The following is a 20479-nucleotide window of genomic DNA, read 5'->3' as shown; positions in this document are numbered from 1 at the left end:
GGACATGATCATTTTAATTAATTTCTATATTTATAGTAGATTTTAATAAAATACAATCCTATTATAATATTTCTGTTATGACAATAACACTGTATAATCAAGGTACAGAGAATAATTTGACATCTTGATTTGTTCTTTTTAACCACAATTATATTAAATTAAAATTATACCCATATTTTATTATGTTAGCAACTGAAAAATGTTAAAAATTAAAATAAGTAAGTTAACATCGGTAAAGGTTTCATATCGATGTATAATATCGAAACCTAACTATCGATGTTAAACATCGAATATTTTAGTTCAAAATATCGATATTTTATTCCCCTCCCAAGTCCCAAGCAGTGAACGACGGGCGTTGGATGTGAGAGTGTGACGGTGTTAGAGTGCAACTATGAGAGACGATCGCCACAACTGCTGAGGCGCTGATACGTTCGAGCTTCAAGGATTTGACGGACCGACGACTCATCACCCGATCGCCGTGTCATCGCATTTTGGTGAGTGGATTCATAATTATTATATTTCTGTATGTTCAACAATATATTATATTACAACATTTAGAATTCGATTACACGCTAATGGCTTGAGAGTTGGACTTTGTTATCGTCCGAAAACTGAGCGTCTAGGCGGCAGCCATGACGGTGTGTGCCATATATTGTTCACCCGCAATCTCGCCCGATTTTTCTAAAAGCGGACACCGTTTCATACGTTTTCCGTTTGTTTTTTTTATTCCGTTTCGATGGTAATCCGTATTTTGTTGCCATAGTAGTTTGTCATATAGTTTCGGTTTTGTCTAATATCGTCGTCCTCGGGATGTCGAGAGAACATTCATCGTTCACAATCTTACGAGTGATGAGTGTTTTAGAGATCACACTTAAATTGTCTATGGTATGTAATTGTGTTTGATAATTCGTTTTTATTTTCTTGACATGCTCTAGTACTTACCGCTAAGTTTGTTTTGATGAAATTATTAAAACCATATTGAAATTTACCATCTGTTGTCTCATCATTGGTTTGTGTTATTTTATTGAATAGTTATTACTGAAATATCAATAACCATATAATTATCAATACTATTATGTTAGATTGAGAAGGGACTCATTAATTGTTTAGAGTGTGTTTACAACTTAAACTTAATCCCAAAATTATGTTTTATAAGATAAACAGTATTTTTAAGTTGTTAAAATTTCCTCCATATTATACATATCATGCATTAACCCTAATTTTATAGTTTAAATTATTTTTGAAATAAATATTTTTTTAGAAGATTAATATTTTTGCTTTTACCATTTTTATTAATTATATCAATAGGTATTATTTATGTATATAAATAAAAATAAAAATATTTTAACATATTTGTTTAGGTACCTGTTTACTGTACCTATTCATTTTTTCCTTACATGTGTAATTTTTGTGTTTTTTATATTTGAATATATCTTGAATCAATAATTATTTTATAATTGCATAATATTATGCATGTAAAGATATTGTATCAGATAGATGCTACTAACTAGTGTAGCAAGAATTATTGTTAAAATGTCTATTTAAAGTAATTACTTATTATGATCAATTCATTTGAGGTTATACTAAGATAAATCATTTTAATGCTTGTAAATTAGATTTGCTTTGAAAATGATCACTTATTCTTGGGTTAAGTTGTGTATAATTTGTCAATTCAATTGGTTTAATTTTAAACTTTTTTTTTTTTATTTGTGTTAATTGAAATTAATATTATAAAGTGTTTATTATAATATACTATCTTAAACAAAAATTGTAGTACAGATCCAAAACATTTTTTTTTTTTTTTATTTGATAATTTATTTCATCAGATCTATATGTTAATATTTGACATATAAACAAATTTAGGTCATGTGAAATGTTAAAGCGCTTGCATTTTTTGAAATGTAGTTAATTCATTATGATAAATTTTCTAATTTTCTAGTTCCTATAAAATTTAAATATTCTTTTAGTTAATCAATTGACAAACACTATAACATAATTATAACTAATAACTATTAAGTAATTATTAATTAATATTTAATTATACATATTTTAAACAATAAAATAACGTTTGTGGACTTTAGGTTATTGTTAAGCTTGCAATTGCAAATTTTCATTGTCAATTGAAATCTAATAAGCAATATTATCCGACACAGAATTATATTGTCTTGTATTTATTAAACAATTTCTAATCTAATAAATCTTTAAATATTTCCTATGGTATCATTATAAACAAAATTATTACATATAAATTGATATTATATAGCTTTATGTGGTATCTATCTACTTTCTGCTTAATGATAATACTAATACCAATAGGGTACCATTACTGTTATTGTCTTAGTCAATATTTTGATAAATTTTTAATTAATTATTCAAATTAGACCATTAACATTTACATTTTATGACTAGCATTCAATCAAGCCATATAAATAGAATTATTATTTATCCTCATTTCTTTGATTCATTCAAATTAAAAATGTCTGTCCTATCATCTTAAATCAGAGGAGCTGTTTAAATTTAAAAAATCATTTTTACAATTCAAAAATTTATGAAAGCAATGAGGAAATAAAAGTTAGTTATTTATTACTAAGTAAAAGTTTTTAACGCTTACAAAATTATTTTTTGAATGTTGAGTTTATACCTAATGATAATGTAGGAATTACAAAACTATCTTTTTGTCATTCATAACATGTTTTTCACTCTTAAGATTTAAATATCTATTTGGATATTGGCAGGATCTACTAATTCATTTTTTTATGGCTTATAAATCTATTATTCAATGAAAAAAAAGTTCTTATTAACTATTAATATTTTGCTTGTATAAATGACAATCTTATAACAGTAAATTTAAATTTAGTTTAATTTAATAAAAAAAATTTCCTGATTTAAATTGAAAAATACATTTTTTATTTTATATCATCATAAGTTAACATAATAATACACTATATACTGGAGCTATAATCTGAAAGTGTTTAGTATAATACACTTAATTGAATAAAAAATAATCAGTGACTTAAATTTTAAATCTCAGTTTCATCACTGATTTTATATTTAGGTATAATTTATTTATTCTGTGGTATTATGTTATATTTTAATTTTCACTGATATGAGTGAAAGCTACTTAAAATGTTGTAACAAAATAATCTTAACAGTACTTTAGTTTGTTACTTGTAGAAATAACTAAAGAAAGCCTAATTAAGTTTTTTCAACTTCATATTTATTTTCTTAAGAATTACAATTTGGGTATTAAGGTATAGGTATCTTAAAGTTTTCTTAAAATTATTTTTCCTATTTAATTTTTATAATCTTATAGTGGTAATCAATATGAGAAAAACTATCTCTTTTTATAGTATGTTAAATCTATCTATTGAATTTAGTATTTTATTCTTATTATTATTCAAGTATTTAATCAGTTTTAGTAAAAACTTTATATTATAATATAAAATAAAATATATAAACTATTATTTAAAAAAAACCATGGTAATAACTTGTTTTGTTTTAATGGTATAGTAAAATGTACTGTTAATAATTGAGTACTTAAAATTATGTTTAAACATTATTTTGATTAAAATGATGAGTTGTTGTTAAAAATATAATCACTTGGTATATATAAAATAATTTAATTATAATGAAATATAGGTATTATTTATTATAGTGAATAACAGAAAGATGAAAAATTGTTGCATTGGGCAATTTTATAATTTTTAATATCAATGTACTGCATTTAAAAATATCAAACTTAATGGCCAATAAAAATAATTAAATTAATAAAAACTATTATATGTTTTTATAAATATTAGTTTTAAAAAATATAAATAGCTGATAATTCAATAGGTATTTAATATTGTCATTATATTTCTATATTTCAGGCTTATATTTCTGGGATTTGAAATAATAATGACACATGAAGTAATAATCCATGATATTAATCTTTTCAAAATTAGTTATAGATGTAAAATAGTTTTAATTATAAATATTTTTGATAATTATACAGTTTATTATTGACATTGAGTTTTTCCTTTGTTAACATATTATATTGTAATAAATAATAACATTTATATCATTTTTGTTAAAATATGTGATATATCAAATATAGAAAAATACCAAATTTATTTCAATATTTTTTTATTTATTAATTTCTTATTAACATGGATAAAATATTGTTTTTGTAAACATTGTATCTTAAAACATTATTATTAATACATAATTTTAAAATGATATGCTTACTTGACAAATCAAAATTATCAAAGTAATAAATAACAACTGTTAATATAACTATTGAGCTATTGTCCAAAACTTATGAAATTATTTAAAATTAAAAACACGTGAATGAGTCATTCTAGTTTCTATGTTTATGTTAATTACTTTTTAAAATAATCGTTTATATATATTTTATGTTTTAGTGGTGAAAGTATTGAAACTTTTAATCTGGACAAACAAAATCGACAATGACTGCAAAGGAAAAAGAAGTAGCAGAAGAATATTTTAATGCCTTGGCCGACCTCAACATCAATAGCAAGCCTTTGATTAACATGTTGACCATGCTGGCTGAAGAGAATTCAGCTTATGCGCCAATCATTGTACAGTGTATTGAAAGACAACTGCATAAGGTTTTTAAACTTTATAATAGTAATGAATATTTTAAAGTCATAACAGAGGGATGTTCATTACATTATGAACCCAAATTCCTTGCTCTTAAGTATATTGATCCTACCTAATATAATTTAAATGTAATATTATTGGAAATATTTTATTTGTAGTAGAATATCCAATATCTACATTAATAAATTCAGATTGCTTAAATTGTAGATTTTGGATAATGATTGCTGAAATCATCCCTCTGGTTATGATGACATATATTTAGTTAAAGTACAAAATATATGTGAATATTTACAATATTTAAACAACATGAAATAAAAATATATGATGTGACTAAATATGGTTTACGTCCTTTTTGGTCCTCTTTTTTTCTTTTTTCTTTTTATTTAATATCTGGTTAATACATTTTTGAAAAACTCAGTAAGAATATGAAAAATAAATTTTTTTAAATAATAGGTTTATTAGCAAATGTGTATTGTAAATGAAACAAAAATACTAGTGCTGTATTTAATATAATTTTTTGAAAGTGTAAATAAAATCTAAAAATTGATTAAAAATGTTTCTTTAACATTTGCTTTACATCTGTGACACCTATACTCAATTACATAATATATTGGTAAAAATACAAAATTTCACTAAGCTGAAAAGATAATCATTTAAAAAAAAAAAAAAAATACTTTATCTTATTTGTGTATGAAGATAATCTAACTCCAGAAGACTTCAAGTTTGACCACTTCAAAGTTATACAGAAAATAATGGATCTGTTTGAATTTGGTTAAATGAGATGGTAACATTTAAAATTTGAAGTTTCACCTTTATGTTATTTACTGCAATTAGTAGTAAAACATAGAGGTAGGTATCAAAAACCAGTGATCGTAACTAATTTTGATTGCGGATATATTGTGTTCATTTAATATGGAATAAACATTAAATTGAACACCTCACAGTTTCAATCTATGGGTTTAATTATATTCTTGAAGTTTGTCTAATTAATACAGATATTAAAATGTAGTTGAAAAATGAAGAACATAAATAAAGGTCATTATTTAATCTCTCATGAATAAAGTTGCGCTGTAGGTGGTTTTAGTGCAGTAAAAGTTATTTTTTAAACTATTTGATGTGGTATTATATAATATTATGTTAAATAACATATTGTGTTTTATAATTTGCTTCAACAAGTGTCTTTTTTGTACATACATTAAATTTGTTTGTTTTATTAATAAGCCATATTTTTTCATTATTTAAAGCATTGATTATAATTTCTAACTAATGCCTAATTAGTAAAAAAAAATTAGAATCATTAGGTGTTGTGAATTTTACACACTTTTTGAAATACTACTTTACAGAAATAAGTCTTATAGTCTAAGTAGATATTTACTTTTATTTTTAAAATGTATACAAACACTTATATAGACATTTATTAATTCTTCGTTAACCTCGAAAGTTCTACCACCTAATATTTAACGACATACATTACTATTGGAATAATCTATATATTTAATTTAAAATAGTTAAAATTTAAGTTGCTAATTATATAATATATGAATTGTTTTTTTTTCTTTAATAATAAATGATTATATTATTTGTTTCATAAAAACGTGGTACTAGTGTTGTACAGTATGGTTACCAGTAATAATTTTTAGTTAAGTCCGGTACAAGTCTTAAAAAATATGAATGTGTTTTTTTTTAATAAAGTATGACGTATTTCTAATATATAGTAATGCAGCATAATATGCAATGTTATTATTTTTTAAATGTGATCAATTGACATAATTATTATAATCCTTATAAAAAAAAAAAAAATGATGTCAGTATTTTAATAATTTTTTTTTACCTATAAATTAAACATTATTTACAGTTATAATACATTTTAATTGAGTTGGTGAATGAAACTATTTTATATAGAGTATTGAAACATACTTTATCAAGTTATATATAAATGGTATATTATACTCATAAAAAAATTAAATCTAAATTATTTTATAGTTAATAACTGTATAAAGATCAAATTTAGTTAGCGTCTCTCTCTATAGATCTAGGATTTTATTTTGTTTTTTGTGAAAGGAAAAATTTTTTATGCTATATTATATCATATAATTTTGTAAACAAAATATTTGGGATTTGATTTTAGACCTTACAAACAACTATCAAAAGGTGCCTGGGCCTCTTAAGCCCCTCTTTAATTTGCCACTGTTGATAGATGTATAATTATAAAAAATCTTAAATGCATTGTATGTAAGATATTTATTTTGTAAAAACACCAATTGATGTATATATCTTCTAAGTATTATCAAGTCGCTTACAACACTAGTACAAAAATAATATTTATCTTGCTGTAATTAGTAAAAGTTGTTATATGTCTTATTAATTTTCTGATTATTAACAACCATTTAAAATTTTAATATTGTGGAGATTTATTTTCTTTTACTTCTATTTTTTTAATGTAGTAAAAATTTGATAAAACTAAATATTATCTCCAAATGAAATGAATTCACATTAATATTACCTCAGTTGAAACAAATTTTCCCATTAATATATCAACCAAGAAATAGATACTGTAGAATTTCCTTCTTCTATGATACAAATTATATAGCCTTGAGAACTCAACTTTATTACAATATTTAAAGTTATTAAGTAAAAATTAAATTATGCATGGTATGATTACGTTCAATTTATAAGTTTATAACCCAATCTTTTAACACTATTATTAAAATAAAAATAATTTTTATAAATATTACATTTTAAAACAATTGTTGTTAGACTATTTATACTTGATAAATATCAAGCCACTTAGTCTTAAATATATATGTATCATGTATATTGATTTAAAAAAAAAATAAAATATTTTACTAACCGAAATTGCTGTAAACAAAAACTTGTACAATGTTTTGAATTCATATATTATTTTGAAGATTGTTATTAATACAATAAATAATATTTATATTATTTTTATTGTAATAATTAAATTGAAGTATTATTTTTCATCAAATTATTTTTTATTATAAGAAAATAAGAATTTTATTCAATTTATATTCTTATTGACACAATTATTATTTGTATATTTGCAGTTTATTTTTCAAATAAATTAAACAATATTTTTTAAATATTCATTGTCAAACTATCCCATACATATATTAGTACAATCGTAAATATTTTTAACATGTTAATTTTATATAATCAATTTATTAAAATTATAACATTTTTCAATTGTCTTATTTGTATTTTAATATACATACATTTAGTATAATGTTAAGTGTATTTAAGTGAGGTCTCGAGTTTTCTTAGTATTAATCATGTAGAAACCTAGAGATTCTAGTTGGTTTAATAAATTTAAATAATATAGCTTTACAAAAAACAAGGGAATTCATCTTGACTTGTTTAATTACTGTATTTTTACTCGTGATTAGTCCTAAATAACATCACAATTTTATTAAAATACATTTTATTATTATTATTATTATTATTATTGTTCATACAATTTTAACAACAATAGTAGTATCTATAAATAATAGTATATTATACTTTTCTTTGGTACCTTAATTAAATTGATAAAATATCTAACCTTGGTATATAACATATTTTTGATGTTATTAGGGAACATTAGGGTACAAATAATATTTTTAATGTATATTGTAGTTATAGTACTTTGTTCATTGTAAACTATCTAATTTTTTATAAAAAAAAATTAAATAGAATAAAAACAATTAACATACTTTATAAATATATGATCAAAATTAAAAATAACAAGTGTTATATTTATTGAGATCAATAATGGTTTCCTTTGTCTGCACATAATGGAGAATTCTAGAAGATACTCTGGAAGAGTGTGGAGGACCGCAAGGATGAAACCATTGTTCAGGTTTGTTTTTAAACTTTCATTTAATATTAATTATATTCAGGTGCAGGCTGACAGCAAGTTACCAGTGCTTTACTTAATTGACTCAGTCATGAAAAACGTTGGACATCCATATACACCACTTTTCGTTCAAAATATTGAGAAACTTTTTGCTAGCACTTTCATTAAAGTAAATATTTTATTATATATTATTAACTTACTAAGTACAATGTTTTCTATATTATCTGCTTTATCTTAGGTTGATGAAAAAACTAGAGGAAATATGTATAAATTACGTTCTACATGGAATGATGTTGTTTCTCCTACAAAACTTCATGCTCTTGATGTAATGATTCATTCAATTGATAAAAATTGGCCTCTAAGTGCTGCTCCACCAAACATTCATGTTAATCCAAAATTTTTAAATAATGTATATAATTTTTATTTTTTATTGCCTGGTGGTTTACATGGTGTGAATTACAATTTATTTTTAAAATGTGAAATATTCAAAGCTATTGTTTTTATTTTATTTTATAATTTAGTAATAAGATGTAAATTATTCTGATAGTGATTCATACACTATGTAAACCTGGTTTGATAGAAATATCATTGTCAGTATTAAGCATATTTTAGTTTTTCAGGTTAATCATACTGAAACACCAAAACCTGTACAACCAGTTGTACCTAATGATATAGATGAAGTATCGTTACGGGAAAAATTCATTAAGAAACAAAAAGAACTACTTGAGCTACAGCAAAAAAAATTGGAATTAGAATTATTGCAAACCAAAAATCAAATTGAAATTCAAAAAAAACGATCAATGAATAAAATAAATCTATCAAAAGTAAATAAATTTTATATTTTGTATTTACTTTAAAGCTATTATTTATTTAAAAAAAAAATTACAGAATGCTATTAATGCTGCAAGTACATCATCTTCGACAGTGGGTATTTCACCTTCAAACGAAGAAGTATATGCAAAAATTCAGCCATCTGAAAATCCTCGAAGAGTAACTGAGAATCCAGTTAAAACTATGGACATGTCTTCCGTTGGTTCTGAGTCACCTTCAATGCCAATCAAAGTTATTGTTTCACCTTCTAAAAAATTTCAACCAACATCTTTACCTTCTGTTCAACAACCATTTAAAAATCCTCCACAACCATTTGTACAGCAACAACAAAATACAGAAATGGTAATTTTTAATTAATTATTTAGTTAATATATTATAATTTAATAAATTAACTTAATTTTTTAAAGGTTGTTTCCAGTCCAATATGCAATGTTAATCAACAAATTGCCAAAATCAACCCAGTCAGTACACAATTATTACAAACTCTTAACCGCGATCCACGCTTAAGAAAAGTTGAAACTGCTATAAAGCCATCTCCTTCACTAATTAATGATGTTAAACAACCAATTTTTAAAAATAAAGATGATAAAAAACTTGATAAACCCAAAAGAGACAATAGTAAACACCGTGATTCAAAAAGAAAAGAAAGAAGTCCAAGCTGTTCGCCTTCTAAAAAAGAACTTTCAAGAAAGACACATAAAAAAATTGACCGCAAAGATAGAAGTTTAAAAGATGAAAAATATCACAAAAGAAGAGATGATAAAAAAAATTTTAAAGAACTGGACTTAAAGAAAAAGAACATATCATCACATATAAAAGTTGATGAACAGGATGAAACATTGACTGTGAAATGTTCAATTCTGCCAAAGATTGAAGATAAATTGTTCAAAGATGAACCTAAAAATGATATTAATCTTCCTAGTCATGAAGTTAATGATATAAATGTTTCTAAAGAAAAAGACTTAATAACTGGAGCAGTTAATGAAGCTGATATCAAAAATGCTGAAAATATTAATTCTGACCTAGAAAAAACTGACTCTCTAGAAGATTCTGATTCTTTAAAACGTCTTCGTATGTATATGCAAACAATGAAGAAATCACCTGATCCATCAACTGCTGCTACACTACCATTAGAAATGAAAAATGATTCAGACACACATGCCGTAATATCCAATCAAAGTAAGATTATAATGTCTGATCAGTTATATTTTATTATAAAAATCACTGTTGGCGATTTGTTGTTATTTTTAAATAAATTGGATGCCTTTTTTCGCCATAGTAAAATGAAAACAATTTTACCTTTCCACAAAGTCCTATTATCTTGTATATGAATGATTTTACTACTCATCAGTCAACGTATTTGTAGATATTGTTATTCTTTTTTATTATGCTATATATTTATACAAATTGCATTTTCTCATGCATTAAAGACTAATATTTTGTTTTACTATTAATAAAATACAGGTTATTGGTTGTAATATAAGACAAACAAAAAATGTTTTTATTTACTAATGGAAAATGTATTAATAGTATTGGATATTTTTTTATCTGCGTACAGACATGATTTTAATCTTATTATTTAATAAATCAACCAAATTGTTGAAATTCTATATTTTACATTGTATTATAAATTAATAATAAGTTAATTTAAAACATGATTTGTTAATAATTTATATATTTATAGTTATTTAGTTTTTATATTATATATTTCTATGTGTTATAGATTCTTAATGGAACAATAACGCTATTGCTCCTATTATAGTGTATTTATTTTAAAAGGTTCACATTCTTAGTGGCTACCTTTATTTTCTTTATAAGTAAATATTATATTTTTACCTATATCTGAAATCTTGATTTAAAAGGTACTTCAAATTTGTTAGAATTGTAAAAAAATATTATTGAGGTTAAAATGAAAAGTTTTATATTTAATTTATTGTATTTGACAGTAAGTTGATTTTGGATTGTAAAAAATACAACATTCTTATAATTTTCCATAAAAATATAAACATGGAAACAGGCATTAAAAAAAAAAAAAAAAACAACAACAACAACAATGCTTACTATAATAATTAGAATGCGATTAGTGATTATAATCATAATCAAATTTAAAGTTAACTAACATAATTGTCTTCAGAATCAACTACCTACGAAGAGTTACTGTTTCTTTTTACTTTTATTTACACAAATTATTTATAAATAATTTTCTAAATCAGACTTGAGTTCGAGGTACATATTTCAACTTTTATGAAAATTAAAGGTATTCTTGCAGACATTATTCTCAAACAACAAAATGACATTGACCTAAGAATTAAAGTCCCAACTGTGAAGAGGACATCCGATTCGATCAAAACTGATGATATTGAACCTGTACCAAAAAAGAGCAAATCAGAAATCATTGATGAGTAAGTTCCTTTAATTTTTTTAATTTATATTTATTCAATAATTTAAAATAAAATGTAAGTCGATAGTTTTCATAATTAGCTTGAATAAAATTATATAGCACATATTTTTATTCATATAAAATATTCTTTGTATATAATGTATTGTGTATACATATTATCTATGAATCATTTATCCATTTTTTAATACATAGTATTACATTCCTAATATTTTTTTTCAAAACATTGGCTCACAATGTAAAATGTTTTTGTTTTGAATATCATATTTTTCAAAATTAGTTTTAAAAAAATTATCCTGTTTTATACAATCTAAAGTATAAATTAAGCTGATTTCAAAGTGTTTTTATCTATAAACAATATTATATTGTATTCAATTAATGACAATTGTTAAATTTTAAAAATCATTACTAAGTTAATGTATAAACAGTTAGTCTTATCCATTTATCTTCACTCTCTAGTATTTAAAAAAACTTCTGTGTTATACTCATAGATTTCAATTGTTATAAAGTACATTTGTATTTAATTAACAATACTGAAAAACATTTGTTTTATATCCTATATTTTACATTTATCTTATTTTTATAGGTTTGTTTGGAATCTTGTTATAAATTTGTATTTTTTTTAATAATTATTTTGATATCAAATTGTTAAGTATATACCGTGTGTTCACTAATTTAGGGAACATTGAATTTCTCGGCTTGATGAATTTGGAATAAATCAAATTTTTTTTTACAAGCTAGTGATTTATAAATACACATTTATAGATAAATTTTTATCATTTTGATATGCGCATGCGCAATAATTTTTTTTTTTTTAATAGCAATTCCTATTTTGAACATCATATTTGGATAGGCCTAATTTTTTAAAGTAATATTGATGCATCAACTATGGTTCTAAATTAAAAATTGACTTAATAAAAGCCATTTCCTTTTTAATAAATAAATACATTTTTACTATTCATTTAACTGCATAAAATCATTTATAACTATTTATTATTGATTAATTTTTAAATTTTTTACGTATTTTTTATATTCATATTATAAATAAGACCCATTCAATAACCAGCAAAATCTCTAGATATTACTCCACTTGATTTTTTTTTATGGCAAATTTAAAAACAAGATCCACCAGTCAGTCTTACAGATTTAAAAAAACAATATCGTGGTTGCATGTATTGTGTAATAACATAACTGAAAGTCAAATAATGTCAGCAACCAATAAAGGATGTCTACAACGATTTCAATTATGCATAGATAATAATGGAGGAAACTTTGAGCAATTTATTTAATAAGTTATATAATTATAAAATAACTGTTTTAAAGACTATTTAATAAACAAATGTACAATATGTATAGTATACTCATAATATGTAAAAAAATTCAAAAACTAACTAATAATAAATGATTTTATGCACTTAAATGAATCTTTTTATGTATTTATTTATTAAAAATAAATATACTTTTATTCAGTCAATATTTAATTTAAAACCATAGTTGATGCATCAAAATTACTTTAAAAAAATTAATATTTTTATTGAGCATGCGCATACCAAATGATTAAAATTTTGAAATTCATCCATAAATGTGTATATTAAAAAAATTTCGATTCATTCCAATTTAATTTGGATGAGAAATTCAATGTTCCCTAAATTAGTGAAAACATGGTATATATTTTTATTAAGCATTTAATGTTAAAATTAGTACATAGCAATATTCGTTTTGCCAATCTATTCCCATATATTTCAAGAAGTAAACTTCCAAAATGTTAAATATTTCCTGCGAATGAATATAAATGATAAATATATGATATTTGAAAACAATAAAATATTAACGATAAATTTTTCATTCAATGTGATTTATTTAACATAAAATGTATGTATTTAACTGGTATTAGTCCAGTGGTAAATCAAAAATTCATTGTCTGGAATTCTTAAATACTTTGTGATTAACTAGTTATTTTTATAAAATAATTTTAATGTATTTATTTTACCTAGCAACTGTATAGGTTTAAAAAAAATTGCATTTATGTATAAAATAGTAGTAAATAATAAGTATTTTTGTGTAGTATTCCATACATTAACATATACTTGATACTGATAATTTATTTACAACTTTTCAATAATTTTTAGTGTGCTTAATTAATTTTTTTTAAATATTTATATTGTTTCATATTAAATTATTATATCGTAATAAATTATGAAAGTCATAATTAAAAAATTTAATTTATGTAATTATCTATATCTAAATTCTCATAATGTCATATTAAAACAAATATATTTACATAATTACATAATATTTCTAAAAAAAATTTGTAGCTTAATATTACATGTGTATATTTGTTTTACATTTGTATTCTAATTTTGATAATTTGAAAATTTACTTGTTACTGCTCCTACTAATACATATTTTTAAGAAAATCATTTTTTAATTTTTTAACATGTCATTGTTTTTTTTTTTTTAAGTTAAACATGTTTAATGTGATATCAATATTGTTCATTTTGTTTAGGTAGTTAAATTCCTATGATAAATAATTGGGTACTGTGTATTTAAAATCTTATCTATGAAATAATTTAATTGTAAGATAGTGGGAATTTGTTAAATTTAGATGGAAAACCGTTAGTTTTGGGATTTATTTTAATTATAAATAGAGATTCAAACAGAAATCTTATCATGTTCATCAGATATGCCATACATTTGTACTAAATAATACTATGAAAGTTGGTTATTAAGTTTTTAAAAACTTTAATTCCTGTTTTAGTTTTAAATCATTTTTGTTATAGATTTAAATGATAAGTTTCTGTTTATGTATAATGTTCATGTACGCTTTAACTAGTTTAATATTTATTTTAATATCAATAAAAATTATTTCCAGGCTCTTTGGTGCTGAAGATGTAGATTTACGTACATTATCTGCTCCGCCTATTGTACCTACACCACCACCTCCACCACAAATATCTGAAACACCTAATCCGCCTGAGATTGGTAAATCTTGGGCAAAATATAAGGAAATAAAACCAGATACATTTAAAACACCATACAAGTCTCCTACAAAAAAAATTTCTTGTGAATTAAATGAAAAATTAGTAGACAACAATGATACAATGGATGTAGATATGAGAGCTAAACCTAAACATAATAATAAAAATCACATTCTGAGACAAGCTGAAGAAGCTTTAAATGCAGGAAGTATATCTTTTGACGAGTATCAAAAGATTATGTGTCAGGTAAGAATAATTTCATTTTAACATGTTTGCTACGGGATGATGCCTTAAGGTAGGGTGACCATTTTTATAAAAATAAAAAATAGGACAAACAATTTTTTATTAATATGATAATTTTTTATTTTTTCCAATTACATTTAAGTTATAATTTATTAAAATAATAAAATAATAATGATGATAATTTGTTGCTCTTTTTAAAATTATTTCATATTTTTTTAATACATAGATATTTTTTTTACAAACATTATTTAAAAACATAGAAATAATAAGATTAAAACAATACCATCTTTTAAAAATGGGATAAAGAACATCCCATTAGGAGTTTGTTGGGAGGAGACATAATAATCAAAAAGGGACAATCCTGTTTTAAATGGGATGTATGGTCACCCTACCTTAAAACATCATTTTTACATTTATTTTAAATAGATTTTAATATGGCCAGCGCCTTTTTTGGTATGTGTATACAATTTGAGCTTTAGCAAATGTGTTAATATATTTTTATTGATAAACAATTCATTGTGTGTATTTGTAGAATTTTTAAATATTATTTATTCTATTATTAAAGGTAATTGAAATGACCGAAGTGGAAAAATTAGAAGAAGTCAATAATACAGAAGATACTAACACTAAGTTAAAAGAATTTATTATCCCTAAAATTTCTCTACCAGTGAATGGCAATGGTACTGATTTAAAATCTACCTTAGTAGAATCAGTAACTGTTATTGAAAAATCTGTTGATGAAAACAGTCCTGGGATTAGCTCTTGGAACATTAACAAAAAACCTAGTGATGTCAGTGGAAGTGATAGCGATGGTTCTTCAAAAAGTTGTTCCACTGGTTCAGAAGAATCAAAAAGAATTAATAAGAAATCAGATTCTGAAGATAGAGCTGTATATAAAAGACGTAAAACAACATTCAAGCGTAATGAAAAAGAAAACTCTAAAACTCGTACTTGGAGAAATAATAAAAGTTGGAATTCAAGACCAGAAAATGGGTCTAGATTCTCTCAAAATAGAATTGACCCTTGGTCTAGAGGACCTCGTCCAAATTATTCTCATTCAACAAGATCTCTCGTTCCACCACCAATGTATGAAGTGCCAAGACCAACTGCTCCATTTGCATCTTCTTCTCCTGATTGGACAGTTCCTGTTATTCCTCCTTCAGATCCTGTAATATTGGATATGATTGCTCATGATGCTACTAAAACTATTAATATCGATGGTGTATCAAGAGAAGTACGATTTTATGGTCCAACGGCAATTACTTTTGTTTCGTGGGATGATCCTAGAGAGATATACTTTCAAGGACCTCCAAAAAATATTATATTTGATGATCTATTCCCAGTCTTGTGCCATTTCAATAGTCCTGACAGAGAATTTTTATTGGATGGTCAACCTCATAGAGTACGGTTAGGTGCACCGACTCGAGAACTTTATTTAGATGGCAATTTTTATGAATGTTTTTTTGGTGGCTCTCCAATCTTTACAGATCTTGGTGGTGTCAAAAGATCTATTAAACTTGAAGGCCCTCCTCCTTCAGTTAATATAGGAAACACAAAGCGACAAGATTTAGTTGCTGGGCGTATCGCTATTATTATTGATAACTCTTACACCGTACCTGTCTATTTAGATGCTAAACCACAGCGTATTGATGTAGGAAACACAGCACTTATTTTTCGTTTTATTGATGGTTTGATGAGGGCTATGATTAATGACCAACCATTCAAAGTCAACTATAATGGACCACCACAAGCAATTGTTGTAAGAGGCAATAAGCATTACCTAAGATTTACAGGATTACCACCAAATATTAGACCTGGTTATGCTGCTATTTCTCAAATGATGGGTGTTGTACTAACTGAAGATTCTTCTACTGAATCTTTACCACCAATACCTGCTCCGCCTATGCCACCTAATTTCTCCGGTTTTGAAATGACTACAATAACCCCAAATGATGATATTAATCAACTTCCTGTACAATCATTCTCTTCTTCTTATTCTTTAGCACCAAGTAAGAGTTTTTATAATATTAAAATTGTCTTAAACCATTGTATATTTAATTTGATTTATATATTTTCAGACACAGCAACAGTACCCCTACTTCCTAATGTTGCTCAAAAATTAGAAAGTGTTACTAGTTCTTATGTACCACCTACAGTGTCTGCTCCTATAGTACCTCCTGTCTTACCTAGTGAAATGGATATTAATGAATTATTTAAGAAGTTAGTAGACAGTGGAATTGTACCAAAGGACAAACCAAAAGAAGTTGTCCAATCGAAACAAAAAAAAAAAGAGAAAGAGGCAGAAAATTTAACAATAAAACCTGTTGATTTTTCAGATCCTTCATCATTAAAACAGTTAGTACTATAATTTTTTAATTACTTTACTTTTATTATAAACATACTTGGTCTTATTTCAGAAAACAGCCTGGATTAATTCACAATTTATATACAGGAATTCAGTGCAGTTCTTGTGGAATTCGTTTCACAGCTGAGTTTACCATTAAGTATAGTAGTCATTTAGATTGGCATTTTAGACAAAACAGGCGTGAAAAAATGGCAAGCAAAACTGTCCAATCTAGGAAATGGTATTATGATACTAGTGACTGGTGTAAATATGAAGAACAAGAAGATGAAACTACTAGAGGTGATAAATTGATATATTCTTAAATATAAGATTTATTTATTCATAGTCTTCGAAAAAAAATTATATTTCTAGTATAAAAGTTTATAATTTTTATATATTTTTAATGATAATAATTAATAACTTTAATAATAGAATATAACACATAAACTATATAGGTATAATTTAATGAAAAATGTGTAAAGAGCCAGAGTAGGAAATAAAGTTCAACTACCATTAATAAGATAAGATATTAAATGTGGCAAAATGTGTAGAATGCAAAATTTAGGTTGATTTAGTCATTAATTAAGAACAAAAAAATACATTTATTTTTATATATTGTATAAAAAAAATATAGTATGAAGTCAAAAACACTATATATGTATATTATAACTTAATAAATATTATTTATACATATATTTTGTTTTCATATAAAAATAAATTCTTATTAGTTACAAAAAACACAAGCCACGTTATAAGCTTATGACCTAAACCAAAGTGCCTGGCCAGTTCTGATATAGAAAATATATATTTTCTGTGTAAATTGTTTATAATTAATTAAATTGAATGCACTTATTTTATTATTGATAAATTCAATAGTTTTTAACCTTTTTTTTCACATACTAACATATTATCTAAATGAATGTTAATATATTTAGGTAATTATGACTAAAAAATATTACAAACAACATTAAAATATAAAATAAAAACAACATAGATCATCATTGTGGTACTATGTGACACTTGAAAGTTGCGACCCGGTGATTGAGAACAATGGGCTTAATTTTGTAATGTTTTGTTTTAAAATATTATTAAATTATTACATCTAAAAAAATGTTTATTATTATAATTATTTTGGAACTGTTAGTTAATAACATTCTAAATATAGTAATTTTGATTAATTTTCATACTGTAAGTTTTTTTTTTCAATTCATATAACAATTTTTATACCAATTTTAGCTGCTAGTTGGTTTGATATACAAGCTGAACAAGGTGCTAAAGAAGATGAAAAATTAGAAGAAGAGAATGTTCCTTGTGTTCCAGCTGGTGAAAATAGTGAATTAGCTGCCTGTTATTTGTGTCATGATCAGTTTGAACAATTTTATAATGAAAAAGATGAAGAATGGCAATTGAAGAATTGTGTTGAAAAGGATAAACGACTTTATCATCCAATGTGTCATGATGATATGATTGTAAGTTAAAAATAATCGATTCTCGTTTTTTTATTATAAATTTATATAACTGTTTATTTTTTTTAGAAAACTCGAGAGGAAAAAATTCGTAAGAGAAATCGAGCTATTGAAGAAGCTAAAAAATTGGAAAACCTAAAAAATGAAATTAAAGATGAACAACAACCGCTATTGACAGATGATATAAAAATCAAAGATGAAGAAAATGAAGAATTAAAATTGAAAAGAGAAGAAAAACTCGTAGTTGGAAAAGATCAATTAATAAAAAAAGAAATATTAGAGCCAATTGAAAATAAAGAAGTAATTACAGAAAAAGAAGTTGTTCCACTTAAAGAAACTGTTATAAAAACAGAAACAACAGCTATGGAAACAGAAACAACAGCTATGGAAACAGAAACAACAGTTATGGAAACAGAAACAACAGTTATGGAAACAAATACAACAGTTATGGAAACAGAAACAAGTATGAAAACAGAAACAAATATGGAAACAGAAACAAGTATGAAAACAGAAGCAAGTATAGAAGCGGAAACAGAATCAATTATTAAAGTACAAGAAAATGTAGAACAAATTACAGATGAAAATGTAAACCAAACTGAACTGGTTTCTCAGGAACCACAGAGTGAAGAAAACGTGAAGACAGAGAATTTTGAAGATTTGGAAATTCCTGATACCATGGAGATTATTCAAGTGACTGAAGTTTTATCACCTAAATTAATAGATGAACCTATTGTCGAGAATATCAACGATTCATCATCCACCCCAATCGCTCAAGAAAGTATACCTGAAGAAATTAAACCTAAATCTCCATCCCCTGTATCTACTATGACATGTTCCATTGATGGAAATACTGACACTGAATGGAATGTTCCAGTTGCTCCCTCAATGGGGACAATCAAGATTAACATAAGTCAAAAAATTACACCTGTTGTAAAACCAACTGTTCTTACTGAAAACACACTTATTGAACCTCAGTCACCAACAGATTTCACGCAGACGTTTGGGGAAATCGAACCCGGTCAACCCCCACCACCAGGACTTGAATTGGAAACAGTAGTGGCTCCAAAAATACAAAGGGATATGAAACCGAGACTGATGCACAATGCAAAAAAACTTAAGGAATATCCAATAGTTAATAAAGGCAAAGAAATGTCTGGATTATGTTCAATTATGTAAAAAAAATATATGGTTTATGTTGTGAATGATTAACCTATAAAATAATATTTTAGTTGTATATAATATATACCTGTTTAAATGTATGTGCTTAAAATGTGATATATATTATTTATATATTTATAAATATAATATAAAGAGCATTTGTTTGTATATTATAATAATAATATAAAATATTTGATTAAGTTGTTCACATTGTTGATTTTTTTTACCGAAAATAAATTATTATTTTATAATATTGATTTTAATCTCATTTTTAAAAATGTTTCCTAACTATTAATTTACTGGATAAAATACTTGAGATTTTTGGTCAATTCATAAATAATTTATAACATATAAATAGATATTATGTATTTTCAATTCACAGGGTTAAAAAACAATAGTTGTAGATAATCCGTATGCAACGTTAGAAAAAAAATTCCTTTTATTCTACATATAACATACTTATATTTGTATATTTTTAATTGATTAATAATAATAAAAAAAAAAAATATTAGTAATAATTTTCTTATTAATTACTAGTTTTGTCATTTTTTTTTTTTTTTAGCAACTTGAATACAATATTGTTGTTGAATATTAATATTGTAATGG

General features: G+C 24.3%; 1 protein-coding gene across 3 annotated transcripts; it reads left to right on the top strand.

Moving 5' to 3' along the window:
- The first annotated feature begins 265 nt into the window (after positions 1-265).
- On the top strand, positions 266-19958 carry LOC112603685. 3 transcript variants are annotated; one of them, XM_025352376.1, is made up of 14 exons: positions 266-494; positions 4404-4610; positions 8499-8624; positions 8694-8864; positions 9076-9279; positions 9344-9628; positions 9694-10465; positions 11556-11688; positions 14557-14908; positions 15471-16914; positions 16984-17260; positions 17323-17549; positions 18486-18718; positions 18785-19958. In XM_025352376.1, exons 2-14 carry the CDS (start codon positions 4449-4451, stop codon positions 19889-19891), a joined length of 5493 nt encoding a protein of 1830 aa, XP_025208161.1. In that variant the 5' UTR covers positions 266-494; positions 4404-4448; the 3' UTR covers positions 19892-19958. The 3 variants fall into 3 exon arrangements, with proteins under 3 accessions (XP_025208161.1, XP_025208159.1, XP_025208160.1); XM_025352374.1 differs by having other exon boundaries at positions 11544-11688; XM_025352375.1 differs by lacking the exon at positions 266-494 and adding an exon at positions 548-885 and having other exon boundaries at positions 11544-11688.
- Positions 19959-20479: the final 521 nt, after the last annotated feature.

The sequence above is a fragment of the Melanaphis sacchari genome, unplaced genomic scaffold (assembly GCF_002803265.2).
Source record: "Melanaphis sacchari strain LSU unplaced genomic scaffold, SCAv2.0 Contig10_pilon_pilon, whole genome shotgun sequence".
NCBI classification, from domain to species: domain Eukaryota; kingdom Metazoa; phylum Arthropoda; class Insecta; order Hemiptera; family Aphididae; genus Melanaphis; species Melanaphis sacchari.
The sequence above is the reverse complement of the archived record's forward strand: the minus strand, read 5'-3'. Positions and strand labels throughout refer to the sequence as shown.